The 15,102-nt window shown below is 51.8% G+C and overlaps 5 protein-coding genes across 5 annotated transcripts; 3 read left to right on the forward strand and 2 right to left on the reverse strand.

The window, feature by feature from the left end:
• Positions 1 to 58: 58 nt before the first annotated feature.
• A1O9_08275 (uncharacterized protein) lies at positions 59 to 1,273 on the forward strand (the record flags this gene model as incomplete). The annotated part of the gene is made up of 1 exon (XM_013402661.1): positions 59 to 1,273. One exon carries the CDS (start codon positions 59 to 61, stop codon positions 1,271 to 1,273), a length of 1,215 nt encoding a protein of 404 aa, XP_013258115.1.
• Positions 1,274 to 1,395: 122 nt separating this feature from the next.
• A1O9_08276 (uncharacterized protein) lies at positions 1,396 to 2,052 on the reverse strand (the record flags this gene model as incomplete). The annotated part of the gene is made up of 1 exon (XM_013402662.1): positions 1,396 to 2,052. The coding sequence occupies one exon, from the start codon at positions 2,050 to 2,052 to the stop codon at positions 1,396 to 1,398; it is 657 nt and encodes a 218-aa protein (XP_013258116.1).
• A 2,394-nt stretch (positions 2,053 to 4,446) lies between these two features.
• Positions 4,447 to 5,220, forward strand: A1O9_08277 (uncharacterized protein; the record flags this gene model as incomplete). Its single annotated transcript, XM_013402663.1, has 1 exon — positions 4,447 to 5,220. The coding sequence occupies one exon, from the start codon at positions 4,447 to 4,449 to the stop codon at positions 5,218 to 5,220; it is 774 nt and encodes a 257-aa protein (XP_013258117.1).
• Positions 5,221 to 9,448: 4,228 nt separating this feature from the next.
• Positions 9,449 to 12,229, forward strand: A1O9_08278 (uncharacterized protein; the record flags this gene model as incomplete). Its single annotated transcript, XM_013402664.1, has 3 exons — positions 9,449 to 9,739; positions 9,802 to 11,357; positions 11,407 to 12,229. The coding sequence occupies 3 exons, from the start codon at positions 9,449 to 9,451 to the stop codon at positions 12,227 to 12,229; spliced, it is 2,670 nt and encodes an 889-aa protein (XP_013258118.1).
• A 1,602-nt stretch (positions 12,230 to 13,831) lies between these two features.
• A1O9_08279 (uncharacterized protein) lies at positions 13,832 to 14,229 on the reverse strand (the record flags this gene model as incomplete). Its single annotated transcript, XM_013402665.1, has 2 exons — positions 13,832 to 14,125; positions 14,200 to 14,229. The coding sequence occupies 2 exons, from the start codon at positions 14,227 to 14,229 to the stop codon at positions 13,832 to 13,834; spliced, it is 324 nt and encodes a 107-aa protein (XP_013258119.1).
• Between the last annotated feature and the right edge of the window lie 873 nt (positions 14,230 to 15,102).

Here is a 15,102-nt window from a genome sequence, read left to right on the forward strand (position 1 = left end):
CCTCCTCCTCCCTCCATCTCCGCGGACTCTTTGCCTATCCAGAAGGGAAAACAAGAGAATGCCATTCGCACAACTGGTCATCGGCCCGCCGGGCGCCGGGAAATCGACGTACTGCAACGGCATGCAACAGTTCATGGGCGCGATCGGCCGGAAATGCAGCATCGTCAATCTCGACCCGGCCAACGACCGCACGTCCTACTCGGCCGCCGTCGACGTGCGCGACCTCGTCACCCTGGAGTCCATCATGGACGACGATGACACGCGCCTGGGGCCGAACGGCGGCGTCTTGTTTGCGCTCGAAGAGCTGGAGGAGAACTATGTGTGGCTGGAGGACCGCCTGGCCGCGCTGGGGGACGATTATGTGCTTTTCGATTGTCCCGGCCAGGTCGAATTGTTCACGCATCATGCGAGTCTGAGGAGGGTGGTGGGCAGGTTGGAGAAGACCGGGTTCAGGGTATGTCTTGCCTTTTTCTGGTTTTCTTCTGGCTCACTTGAGGGGGGGATATGCTTTGGAGTTGGCGGGGCTGCTTACTACGCTACCGATTATGCTAATACTTTGGTCGTTTCAATTACACAGCTCGTAGTGGTCAACCTGATCGACTCATACGCGCTAACCCTCCCGTCGCTGTACATCTCGACGCTGCTCCTCAGCCTGCGCAGCATGCTGCAAATGGACTTGACGCACATCAACGTGCTGACCAAGATCGACAACCTGCACAAATACCCTCCTCTGCCTTTCAACCTGGCATATTACACCGAAGTCCAGGATCTCGAGTACCTACTCCCGAGCCTGGAGCAGGAGAGCGCAATGTTCGGCCAGGGAAAGTTCCAGGCTCTTAACGAAGCGATTGTGAATCTCGTGGAGGAGTTTGGCCTCGTTGGGTTCGAGACGCTGGCCGTTGAGGATAAGAAGAGCATGATGTCGCTATTGAGGACTATCGATCGCGCAGGTGGGTACGCGTTTGGGGCTGCGGAGGGGGCGGGTGATGGTGTCTGGCAGGTCGCCGTTAGAGAGGGCTTGGGGACCCTGGACATCAGGGATGTGCAGGAGAGGTGGATTGATAATAAAGATGAGTGGGACGAGAAGGAGAGGAGGGAGTGGGAAGAGGAACAGAAGAGGAGGGAAAACGAGTTCAACGCTAATGCTGCAACCCAGGACTTCGATCCAGATAACATGGATCTCGATAATTTCAGACCAGACATACCTATGGACAGTGGTGTGAAGGTCGTGCGGAGTGGGAAGAAGAAGGGCCCCAGTACCGAGCCTTCGTGACCATGAGGCTCGCGGAGAGAACCTTTGTGGCAACTCGAACGTTCCTTTCAGCGGAGGAGGAATTTAGTCTTGAAAGACTTACATCGCATGGCATCGCTTTTGCGACCTTGACGTCAAGGCTTTCAATCGTCGGTATCGGACAGTTCGCCCTCCTCCTCTTCATCGAAATCTTCAATGCCATCCTCTCCTACATTGCAGTGGAGAGACTCGATCGCTCTATCCTTGCCCTTAGACTTTTTCGACATCCCAATGCCTGCTCCGCCGACAAGGTCGTCCAGGAGGGCAGTCTCCTCGCTCACGCCGTCCAGTTTCGCTCTCACTACATCCCTTCGCGCACGTCTGAGCAGCTCCTCCTCGCTCTTACGGATGGTCCCGCTAACGCGGACGACCTGGATGACACATCGCGTGCGCGGCTCATTGTAGACCTTACCGGGCAGGCTGTCCATGAAGGACAGACTCGCCCATACTAGCCGGAAGTGTGCACGAGGACACCGCAGGATGCAGGTTGAGGTTGCAGGCGAGAAGTAAATGACCTTCAAGCTAGATTGTGTCACGCCCAGCCCGTGTTCACCGAAGATGTTGCTGATGTTGTGGCGCAGTGCGGACAGCAGGTGGTGTGCGTTCAAGTGGCCTGGACTTGCGCGGTGGATGGAGATGTAGGGCGGTAATGACGGTAGCGGTGCCACGGGCGTGGACGTGTTGCTGGTGGAGGAATTGGAGGAGGGTGCGGATGGGTACAGGATGTTGAAGAGGAGATAGCGGTGTTTTATGCGGACCATTGTGGTTCTGATGGTGTGTCCATCCGTATGGCTGCGTGCCTACCTTGGGAACTGTCTGAGAATTGCTATGACTGCTATCGTTCCGGTTGCAGATGCACCTCCATCTACAAGTAAATCTTGTTCTCCACGATTCGTGCATGAGCGTCGATTTTCTGCTACGGCGGGGCATTTTGATTAAAGCGCTCCTCGTGATCTAGCGCGAGAGATAATTAAAAAAAAAACCATCCGCCGTAGCCCCTGGCGAGCGAGCGCGTGCATGTCTGGGTCTGTTTACAGCATTGCGGCACGAGATTGCAACTTTGAAGCTACCTGATTGTACTCGTATTGTTGTCGGTGAAGCAGGGCAATCGCAGTCTTCAGCCCCCAAGCTCAACTACGGATTACACACAGCCTACAACCGTGGATAATGTAATCCGACGCGTGCACTCACGTCAAGCGAGTCGACTCAACCCGGGGAGACGGGTCCACAGACTTGAAACATCCTTCTGGGAAGATGAAACAAACCGGGCCAGGAACAGGTCCTGTATATAGAAGTATTACTGGGGATCACGGCTACGGATGCCTCCGATAACGTAAACCGCAATCGATGACGATGGGTAGCACTCTGTCACTTATCTGGTTTGGTGCATGGACGTTCAGAAAGGGGCTGTGGAGGAGCTTCTCAAACAACCGCGTTGAGCCCTGGGCTCGCTAGAGTATGTAGGGCGAGGAAGTCGTGACCAGCAGAGATCACAACTGTGGAAGGAAAAGAGGAGTGGCTGCTTTTTGATACTGGTCATGGGACTTTGGTTGTGGGTTGCGGGTTGGCTAAGGTGAGATTGACACAAATTCGAAGCACCTATGTAATCACTTCTCATTGCAGGATTGTGTGTAGACGAAGAATCTCCAGAGAGAAACAATCATATAGAATCTGGGGTCAGGGTCGGGTCTGTCTTGGTCTGAGCCCCAAGCATATCTCGTCTCTTCCTTCTTCGGGGCTTGGGCCTTCTGGAATGCTGGAGGCAGAGGAAACAGTCAGAGCCCAAGAGAAGGGGAGTGGCCACGGGTCACTAGTCAAAGGGTTTGAAGAAGCGCGTGATACGAGCATGCCATTGCCCACAAAAGTGATGAGTTGGTGTTTCATCTTGACCACTTTGGACGGGAGGTACGATTAGGGGTGTGAAGGGCGGCTACGAAAACGAACTGGCGGGTGTGAGTGGAAGAGAGGGATCGGGATGGTGGCCAAAGCGAAATGGTGGCCTTGCCCCTGATAAGTTCAACATGGGCCCCTCGGGCCCCAACGTGGCCCCAGCTAGGCATGGGGAACGAGGCTCAGTGGCGCCCATCACGGTCGGAGAAATAAGCAGGGATTGGGTCGATCCCAGGCAAGTTCTGGCATGGCTCCAGGGCAAGATGCAGGGATACACTTAGCACTGTTGAGCTTGTCGCCACGCCGTCGCTTCAAACACGCACGGCGTGACTGGGGGGCGCTTTTCCAAGGCTCCAAGTGGCCCGAAGGGACGAGGAGACCCTGCTGAAGTTCGCCTCGAACATGCATTTGGGTTGGGGAATAAGAGGACCATCCACTGTTCACGCTCCATGGACGCGCCCTCTCAACCTAATCCGCCCTAATCCAGACTAATATCTGCATTCACTGGTGTAAATCTCCATCTTCCCAGCTGTTCTGTGCTTCTCCCTGCAACGCACTGCAGCATTTCCCGCGTCCCCTTCCCTTCATTTTCTCCCCCCAACAATCTGGTTCCACCGAATCAGGCTTCCTTCCGATCAAGAAAAGTCAATCCTTCTTGTCCTTTCCACACCACTACCCCCGGGTCTTGAAGTACTAGGACGGACTACCTGCCTAACGCACCACGCTCATTTATTCGCCATCCCTTCCTCCCTGCCTTCGTTTATCACAATCACGTTCATTAGTACTCGACGGTCGATTCGTCGTACTTTTAACACCGCGCGTATCTCGGTTTCCCTCCTTCAACTTGTGTTGCTTGTTTTCGCTTCCTGGTCATCCTTCTTTCACGTCCAAGCTAAGCTGCAAACTTGCCACAAGTATTCCTACCGACCGCAAATCAATCCTTCCAAACTGTACCACTGGGCTCGGACTGTGTCCTGAACCCCCACCACTCTCTAAACAAACCCTTCAATTCAACTGCACAGCCTTCGAAAGAAAAACAAGACCCAACCCTAAGCCATCCCACTGGATCCGCAGCCGGACGGAAACAAAGACCGTTGCCCAACGCACAAGCCAACTTGTCACAGCTGAATTCACAGTCCAAACACGGGACCCGACTTCTAGCTGAGCACCCACACAAGTCTACTGTGTGTTCACATTTCTCCTGAGGAAAGCCGGACTGCTTCCTTGATCGCCTGCATCCTTCACAAGTCATGTCGTCCTCTACCATGGCCCTCGCTCGGGCTTTCACCAAGCGCAACAAGCGAAGTGGTGATCAAGCATCTATGCAACGTGGCACAAGTGTCAGGTATCCCCCCGGAACAATCAATCGCAGTCTCATCTCTCTTCCAACAGAGCTGATTTCTACAACCAATGTTCAAGCCTTGACTGCTCCAGACATTCGAAGTGTTTCCGGTGCATCTTCTATGGGCTCACTCGGCTCTGGAATGGAGTCGGATTTCTCGACTATCGACAGAAGTTTTCTCAACAACACTGGTAGTGACACCTCATCGGTTGACAGCAGTGGCCCAGCAACCCCTGTGACACCTGCAAACGATGAAATGAAATCATTCTTTGATTCCAAGCAGCCCGCCTCCGTTGTTCCAGCTCTTGCTTCACCTTCAGCTATCGACACGCCAACAGTACCACAGCGTGCTCCCTCTCACTCCAAAAAGGCACACGTCGAGTTGTCCAAGAAGCGATCGATTCAACGCATGTCCCCTCCTCCCACATCCATCACTAAGCCCACGGTCCGCAACAGTACTGATATCTTCAACAAGCCTGCAGACCCGAATCATCCCTTTGGTCGGGAACTCGCACAAGTAAATGAGATTGCGGAAGAGTTTGGTGCTACAGCTCGATTATTGGATGAAGAAGAGCAGGATATCATGAGCAAAGGGCTATGCAAATTCGGAGTGGAGGATTACCTGGATGAAATAGCCGGCCTCTATGGTGGTATCTTCGAGGACCAACTTACGTCACTGGCAAAGCCGTGGATCTGAAACATGATCAATCCTTGAAAGATTTGATGGTATACACCATTTCTTTTATGCAAAGATTCACGACTTTATGACTAGGAACCTTACGGATAACAGCGACATTTGGGGGGGAGGCGGGCGTTTTTTTATGGTTCAAATAACCAAATGCCAGAGATGTGCTTTTTCTCTCTTCCTGCGCGAGATGTGCAAGCCAACTTTTTCTTCAAAATCTTCTCAGCGGTGGAGTCGTTTCTTTTTTGTTCTCGACGGACAGATTGCTCAACATGACATGGCGCAAGATCGGCTATTCAAGGTTAATATGGGGTATGCAAGTATTCACTACTCTGCCTACCGGTATGGTACCTTGGCTTTTGAGAAGTTAAGGGCCGTCACCGTGGTCTCTCAACAAACGGAGTGCCAAATGGGGCCTTTTTGAATCCTAATCTTGATCACAGCATGAAAGGGCGAAACACGTACAACTGCGGAGACACAAGAAATCTTCTTCTTTTTCTACTCCTTGTTGTTGAAACAGTGAAATGAATGGGCTGATTGATTAACAACTGTATGGTAACATGGTAAGGGTGATGGTGGAGGAGTTGGCTGAGGAGGGTGTTCTCCTTTGTCTTACCAAAGCCTGCTGACCTCTTCTTGAGGTCGAGAGGTGGCGAAAATCTGCTACTACTGCTGCTACTACTACAACACCTACGTAGAATAGAGCTTGTCGTTGGAGCTAGCCAAATAAGATAAAGAAACGATGCTCAAAAATGGAAAACTTTCGCTCGGATCTAGGGCAACTCAAGTCACATCTCATTCTTTCATGGCTTGTGGTTCGAGCTCTGGAGACAGGTTTCCTATCCATTCCATTCTCTATTTTACTCTATCCCGGATGAATTTTCCCTCTCTTGCATTATGAAATATTCTGTTCGCCCAATCGCCCAATTCTGCTCGCAGATTGTATCCACCAAGTCACAGCCCCTCATGTAGTGTATGTAGGCGGATGGTTCGCCCAGTCTACAAGAACACGGCGTTCGTCAGACCAAGCTTTTTCCCATCAGCATTTTTTAGCCTGTCTCCCGGCATCGAAGTCCCAGCCTCGCCTCGTTTCGTTCCGTTTCGTCTTGCCGATGGGTCCCCGAGCCATGGCAGTCACTGAGGCGATATGTGTCTCGACAACCGAGTGGGTTTGATGAAACATGACGATGTGTCCCCGGAAATATTGGTCCCCCTGCATTCGGGCGTTGCGTTTGGTTCGGCTGTCGCCTGTCGGATGGGGATGTGTCTGTCGTCTTAGATGTGCAGGTATATGGGCTAAGCCTGTTGGTCGCGTCGTGTCGCGGCTAGCTCGTGAGTCGGTGAGCGCGGCCTGGAATGTCCGTTCGTCTACGAGTATAGTGTTTTACTACGTGTGCGACGTTGGATGTATATGACTTGGCGAGCACACGGGTTGATGAATGCACACACACAAAGGACCGGGACGGGGCTGCTCAGGAGGATAACGCTTGTTGTGTGGCGAGAATGTGGCGTATATATCTGTATATAGAACTTTTTGGGGGGGGGAGGAGAAGAGGGAGGCCAAGAAGGAATGTCCAGGCCGTCGTTGGCGCTACAGTCCAATTGCTTGACCTATATCTACGCCTGGGGTAGAGAACGGGATGGAAGTGCCTGACACAGATAACGGATACCATACGAGTAGGCTATCTATCTGATGGGTAGTGAGTGCCTTTAGCGTGGCTGTCGATGGCTCCCCTAACTGTACCTCTTATCTTGGACCGTGACTCGGACGTGAGGCTCCGAAAGGGGCTAACACGCCTACATCTAACATGACGGCGACAGTGACAGCGGCAGTGACACACTACATCATTCCCAGGGCTTAGTGCAGTCGGCTGGTTCCGGAAAGCCGTGTGGTGGTGAGCAGACAGACCATCGAGGGAAGGATTTTGCGCTTTCAGCTTGTGCACAACATGTGAACAGTTCACCAGAAAAGGTGGCCACGCCCCAGAGTCGGGTGCTTAAGTTTTGCTTCGAACGCGGAATGTCGATGCGCAACTGCACAATCCAAGGAAGTTCTCTGGATGTCCCCGTCGTGTGCAGTGGGAAGCGAGCCCGTCCCGGAGGAGACAGAGCAGGGCACAGCCACAATCAAGACCAGTCGAAGCCAGCAAGAACCTCCTCTTCAGTCTCAGTCTCCAGCTCCTTTTGAGTCCTAGTTCAACTCGGAAAGGCACGTGGATGACGATGGCCACGAGTGCACAGTTGAGATCGTTGGCTTACGCAATACTTGTATGGTCCAAGCTCCCTTCAAGCAGGAAGCGCAGAGGGTCCCCTTCTGTAGATATTGCTGATGTCTCACCAAGGCCGGGAAGGACGTGTAAAGGTGAATATCCGTCTGTGGGCGTAAACCTGGATTCTGCTAGCAATGCCAGCAAGATCAGCGAGCGTGAGAAATGTCAACTTGGAATCTTGAGATCGAACTCGGCGTCCACACTCCTTGGTGCATTTTGCTTCGTGCACGCTTGGCCCTTCATAAGAGGTAAACATGCATACCATATCGAAAGTTGAATCTTGTGGAACAGATACGCTCAGTCTTAGTCCTTCAGGTTTCTAGGCGAAGGTGCAAATGGATCGATGAACGAATGAACGGATGGACGGATGAACGGATGAACGGATGAACGTCTGGAGTTAACACTGCCTTGTGCAGTCTTCGTTATTGTGTAAGTCCACTATACGAATGGATGTTTTAGGCGCAGGTGAAAGCTTCGCGATGAAGTCGATCGGACTCTTGACGCCTGCCCCTATCCTCAGGAGTCGAGGTTGCACCAACTCACCGGTGCAGGATTTTGATGGTACCGAGTTTGGTCACGATGGACATCCATAGCGCCAGTATCCAGAACTGATTTCTGGTGCCACGTTAGCCGTGGCTCGTTAGCCGTACGAGCTACCTCGTACTTGTACCCTGGAAGTCGGGCTGCAGCGCAAGTTCCTCCATTAGCAATCGGATCAATCACATGATAGGTATTCAAGAAACTGAGCCGAGAAAGCGTAGGGTTGGGTGCAATCATGAGTCGGGCATCTTCCGTGTGAAACACAGCCACGTCGTTCGAGTGTGGCTTGTTGCTTTTGAGATGTTCCAGACCCGAGGCTCAGCTGCGGAGGCTCGAGTCCAAATAATGAGGACGAATGCTCGCTGCACGACGCACTCCATAAGGAGGACCGGATTTTCATATTCCAGACTGAACGTGAGAGAAACTTACGTACAGTGCAAGCTGAAATGAGGCGCTATTCCGCCCAAGACGGCCAAAGTCAAAGGCAAAGTCAAAAACTCCAGCCCGGGGTGTTTAATCTTCGAATGTCGAGATGGTGAGGATGCCCAATGAACGCCATCAGGTGGGGTGGGTGGCTGATCTAATAAGATCCATCCCAGGGACTTGTTGCGGCCATTGATGAGGGTCGAAGCCCAAAAGGCTGAAACTGCAAATTGCATCTCTGAGCCAGCCTGGTAGTCAAGACACTAACAAGTGTGCGTGCACGGATTCCGTCGTGTGCATCTCCTATCTGCCTGCAATTCAACTCAAGTCAATTCCATTCAATTATAGGAGAGGCACAAGAGAGAAACTGCAAGGCAGGCCAGAGCACTAGTGAGCATTTTGTAGGGGATCGGCCAGCTGGACAAGGGTTCGCTAAGGCGTGCATTGGCGAGCGTTCGGCAAGCCTGAAGGCCCCCATCGGCCGCCCTATTTGGGTGCCATGGAGCCTGATGCAAGCCTGCAAGCCTGCAAGCCTGCGTCATGGTCAAAATGCCAGCTGGGCTCCCTGCCAACACGGCCTCGTACTGCCAATAAAGTGCCAAATCCGAGATGCGTACGCCTATTAATTACTCCATAGAATTGTCACCTATTTCGGAGCACGATCTGTGAAGTAGATCACTCGTGGGTATCCATCGTGGAAATAATTAATACATCGTCGATCCCAAAGAGTCAAATCCCGACAACTTTGCTCTTGCACGCGTGCCTTGTTGGCATCAACATCAACAACGCCATCACCGCCATTGATCCCGCCTGCCATCAGTACCCTGCCAAAGCACGCGTGCGTTCCTTGCCGTCAACAGCAGCATTCCTCTACTTCAACAAACCCTTTCATTCTCACTTCCGTTCAACGTCTCACTGCTTTAGATGGCAATAATCTTATTCTGATCATCGACTCCAGATCCGGTAGACGGTAACGAGATATCCTCGATCTCTCTGCCATTCGAATCATGGAGTCACTGCCCGCTCTCCTTATCGCTCGTCAGAGCCCCAGCACAAACTCCAGCAATGACCAAAACATTGGCTCTGCTCGAGAAGGCTCCCCATCCTTGTCTGGCCTCATCTCAACTCTTGTCCCGACTCTACTCATCGCTGGAGCCTACTTCGCCATCTTTCTTCTGCTGCGAACTCGTTTCCCTCGCCAGTATGCTCCCAGAACATACCTTGGTGCTTTGAGACCCCAGGAGCGCAGCCCGACTCCTCCCAACACCCTATTTGGATGGATCCCCTTCATGAGAAAGGTATGAACCAAGAATCCTTGACCATCTGGTCAAGCAAGTCGTCAGCCTACTGAACTCTACAGATTCCTGACGAATACGTGCTCCAACACAACTCCCTTGATGGCTATTTCCTACTCCGATATCTCAAACTTTCAGTCGTCATCTGTTTCGTTGGTTGTTGTCTCACCTGGCCCATCCTGTTCCCTATCAATGCCACTGGTGGCGGTGGCCAGCAACAGCTCAACATCCTGAGTTTTGCCAACGTCCAGGATAAGAACCGATACTATGCCCACACCTTCGTTGCCTGGATTTTCCTCTCCTTCATCTTTTTCATGGTCACAAGAGAGTCCATCTACTATATCAATTTACGCCAGGCATACCTTCTCTCGCCACTCTACGCCTCACGTATCTCATCTCGTACCGTTCTATTCCAGGCAGTTCCTAGTGAATATGCAAATGAGACTCGCATCCGCCGCATGTTTGGGGAGGAGCTCAAGAATGTCTGGATTGCCTCAGATGCCAAAAAGCTAGAGGACATGGTCGACGACCGCACCAAGATGTGCCTCAAGCTGGAAGGTGCCGAGACCAAATTGATCAAGCTGGCCAACGATGCACGTTTGAAGTCTGTCAAAGGAAAATCGCCCGAACAACGCCCCGGACCCGACGTTGATGCAGCAGATGACTACGGTGCTGACTCTGGATCGGCGGCTGCTCGGTGGGTTAGCCCCAAGAACCGGCCAACACATCGCCTTAAGCCATTGATCGGTAAAAAGGTCGACACGATCAATTGGTGTCGTGAGGAAATTGCCCGACTGAATCCGTTGATTGATGCCGACCAAACCAAATACCGCGCTGGAGAAGCGCGCCCGAGAAATGCAGTCTTTGTCGAGTTCTGGAACCAGACCCAGGCCCAGGCCGCTTTTCAAATGGTGGCTCACCACCAACCACTTCATATGGCTCCACGTGTGGTTGGTCTCAGCCCTGAGGAGGTCGTCTGGTCCAATCTGGGTATCACTTGGAGAACTCGTACTCTCCGCAACATCTTTTCTCTTGCCTTTGTCGTCGCATTGGTTATCTTCTGGTCCATCCCTGTCGCTTTCGTGGGCTCAGTCTCACAGATCTCCTACTTGACAACAGTCTTGCCGTGGCTGTCGTTCATCAATAATTGTCCCACGGTCATTTTGGGTGTCATCACCAACCTCTTGCCTGTCATCATGCTGTCGATCCTCATGTCTCTCGTCCCTGTCATCATGCGCTTCATGGGGAAAGTAGCAGGCAAGCCAACCTTGAGCTTGGTGGAACTTCGTTGTCACGAGTCTTTTTTCTGGTTCCAAATCATTCAAGTATTCCTGGTCACCACCCTGACGTCTGCGGCCAGCGCAGCGGTCCCTCAGATTATTGACAATCCAACATCCTTGACAACGCTATTGGCCCAGAATATTCCACTAGCCTCCAACTTCTACATATCCTACTTCATTCTCCAGGGTTTGATGCTCTCAGCTGGGCAGCTCCTGCGTATTGCCGGGTTGATCATTTTCAATGCTCTTTCAAAAATACTGGACAAGACGCCTCGCAAGATGTACAATCGATGGTCCAGCCTGTCATCTATTGGTTGGGGAAGTGTGTTTCCTTTGATCGAGTAAGTTACATCGTATCTTCAGAAATCTTAACGTCTAACCCCGTGCTAGGTTGATGACAGTCATTTCTATCACTTATGCTCCAATCGCTCCATTGATGCTCGGCTTCGCCACGATTGGCCTTGGGCTGTTCTACTTCGCTTACCGGTACAATCTCCTTTTTGTCGATAGCTCCGTCATTGACACCAAAGGGCTTGTTTACGCAAAGGCACTTCAACATACCTTGGTCGGTTGCTATCTTGCTGTGATCTGTTTGATAGGCCTTTTCGGTATTCGCGCTGCACCCGGTCCACTCGTTCTGATGGTCATTTTCTTGGTCGTCATGGTCTTATACCATATCTCCTTGTCCTCAGCGATTCACCCTCTTTTGCACTATCTACCACGATCCTTGGAGTCTGAGGAAATCGCTCTGCTCGAAGCGGAAGGTGGTACCCTTCATTCGGATGCACCCAGGGATACAATTCAAGGCCCTTTACCCGAGAAGAATGGCGTAGAGGAATTGAAACAAACGAAGAAGTCACTGGGACCTGAGGGCAACAGCAAAATTGGCATGTTCAAAAAATTCCTACGGCCAGATATCTATTGCAGCTATGCCCAGCTCCGCAAATTGGTTCCACAGGATTTTGCTGAGATCAGATATGCACCAGAGGTCGAACGGGATGCATACCAGCATCCTGCAGTCAATGCTACTGCACCGTTGCTTTGGGTTCCTCGAGACGAGATGGGGGTGTCAAGACAGGAATGCTTTCATACCAACAAGGTTACGCCAATGACCGATGAGGGCGCATATCTAAACGAAAAGGGTAAAATTGTCTGGAATGATGAGGAGATGGAGGCACGGCCTCCGATTTATGAGGAAAGGATTTACTACTGAACCTCGGTTGGTCTGTCGAGGTATGCGGACTTTGCACCAGGACCATCAGGATGAAGGAAGCAGGGATGGTTTCGATACGTGGAAAACTTTTTCTGAAAAAACTCTATTGAATTCCTTATACGCAACATGGACGGCTGCTTCTCGATGATACCCACGGGATTGTGTTAGTTGAAGGCTTGACGGAATTTGCTCTGGGATGAGGCGCAGAGGTGCAGAGGCACCTAGTGGACATGAGCACTTCGAACCAATAAGTTGACAGTATTCATTTGAGCCACAGCAGTATCATGGCACGACTGCCTATTAATGTCCTAACACCTTCTGATGCCGGAAGTCCTCATGAAGTACTAATGGAAGTAGACATGTCAGTTCATGTCATATGGGTGATTGCTCCCAGTGCCTTCCCCGTTCAAGGCAGGGGCTTGGCCGCCCGATACATGCCAACGCTGACCATCCGTCTTCTCGTCAGCCTTACCCTCGCCTTCAGCATGCACCCTGTTCTGAACTGTTTGATTCTCTGTCCGTCTCAGACACCTTGAGCATCATGGGCTTGCTAATAACTCTATGTAAAGGTACAGTTCATGTAGTTGTTTGAAATCGTCGATTTCCTTTCCTTTTTCCCGCCCTAGAACGGCCTCCAATGCCGTCCAAGCCTATTCAGATAGTCGCAATGACTTCCGCATTGCCATCATCTGCGCCCTCCTCTTGGAAGGTGACGGAGTCGAATTCATCACTGCCAGTGGGGCTTGGCGAAAGCATACGCCATGAGAGGCCAGGGTCAGAACTGCGCCTCAGACTCTATGGCCACCGTCGAGAATGTGCTCTTCGAGACGACGCTGGAAGATGAAGATCATTTCCGGCGAGATTTCCATTGGACACTGTCAAAGGAATCCTTTGGAACGAGACAGGTTGGGAAAAGCGGTCGAAACGATAGGGAAAGTCGTCAAAGTGGATGCTCGCTTCTTGGAAGCCGAATATCCTGCCCGCTTGCAGAGTGCTCTAAATAATTAGTATATTTTCATAGCCCGGGTTCGCTCCTCGGAGAGATACTCGATGACTTGAGTGACTTGAGTGACTTGATGACTTGCTACTCCTTGCAGAAGGCTTTGATAGGCCCCTGTAAGTGGACATGAAACAAAGATGGAATCTGATTGATTGATTGATCGACTGGTTTGATTTGATTCTATGGTACAGGGTTTCTCATAATTGAAAACTCGTGACTGGTTTCCTTTTCAAAAAGAAAGGAAATATGCTGGAACTCATTGGAACCGTTGCACGCTCTCATTTCCCGATCTCGTTGCTCGGCACCAAAAGGAAGGCGATGGCAATGCATACGGACTCCTTTCGCTTCTTCTGCGGAAGTATAAAAGTACGACAAGGTAGATAATTGGAGGACTCGGGGCTGCAAGGGCAGTGTCGATTGTCCATCGTGATGTAGATGTTGGGCAAGGGGAAGAAGAGGAAGGCAGGGGTTTTCTCCTTTCTCCGAGTCGTAATGGGGGAGAGGCTCGAAAGAAATTAAGACGTCTCCTGTCTCGCCTCTCCATTTCCCTTCCCAACATCAAATCCGTGGAAGAGGCTCCCCATCTCATCTGACACCATCGTCTACCAACGTCTCCTCCGCTGCGCCATAGCGGGTCTCCCATGATGGCCGTGGGCATGCATCCCGCCGACGCCGACGCCGCCGCCGCCCATGATAGGCTGACGAACGGGTTTGGACGTGCGGACGACCACTGTGCGCTCACGCCGAGAGATCACATACCAGGCGTGGATGATGCCCGGGATCCAGCCCAGAATCGTCAGGCAGATGTTGATCAGGAAGCTCGCGCCGCAGCCGGAGCGTAGCAGCACCGCGATGGGCGGGATGAAGATCGCGAGGAAGTAGAGGCATACATTGCCCTGTGGTGGAAGAGTGTTAGGTTCTGGATCTTGAATCGGGGTTGAAGTTAGGGTTGGGTATGCGCCGCACTTACAGTTGAGGATGTTCCGTGCCGGGATGACATTGTGTTTTTGTTGTTCGCTGTATGCTAAGGTGTGCTGAGACTAGGTCCTCGCTTTGGCTCTTGGACTAAGCAGGATATATCGACAGTTGGATGACGGTGCAAGGGTGATGTTTTTCGATGGAGGAGGAAAATGTTTGATACCAGCCCGGATGTGTGACAGGTTCAAGCAACGTCCCGCTTACAAGGGAGGGACAGGTCGGAATATAAATATATCTATGTATATACGTATGTATGTGTATCTCCTGCTTCACGCAGCGCACACACGGCCAAAAAGTTGGTAGCTGTAACCCAATCCCGGCCAACTAAACCGCGATGATATCAGAAAATTCTATTCCCGTTCTGACTTACCACACGTATTTTTCCACGCGCGTCCCCATCAGCCGGTTTCCCATTGCAGATCATCCTGGACTGACGTTGACCAACTCTGCGCCATTGATCTTGTGATCTTGCCAAGAATGGAAACTTGATGGGGAGTCGTCAGCCTTCTGCTCTCTTGGAGTAGGGATGTGGAGAGAGTGACGTCAATGAGGCTCTCGGTTGAGAACGGGTGGCCGCTCCGACGAGGCGACCGGCTGAAGGCTGGGTACGAGCCGAGGATGTCTGACAACGCTTTTCTGTGCTTGAAATGCGGAGAAAGTGGTCAACCCGCAATCGTCAGACACGGATTTTAGCCCAGCATCCTTCGCCCCTCCCAAAGCCACGTGTGTGTGAGATCGTGTTTGCCGCCAAACGAGAAAGTTGACGCCACGGCTCCAGGAAAAATGGTCGGGGCGTGTTCTTTTATCTCTTCTATCCTTTCTTTGGCGGTCGGCGGCTATGGCGCGCATCATCAGAATCCGAGCCTGATTGCACAGTGGGTAAAAGTATGGCCAG

This window comes from Exophiala aquamarina, assembly GCF_000709125.1.
Source record: "Exophiala aquamarina CBS 119918 chromosome Unknown aczIA-supercont1.7, whole genome shotgun sequence".
Lineage (NCBI taxonomy): Eukaryota > Fungi > Ascomycota > Eurotiomycetes > Chaetothyriales > Herpotrichiellaceae > Exophiala > Exophiala aquamarina.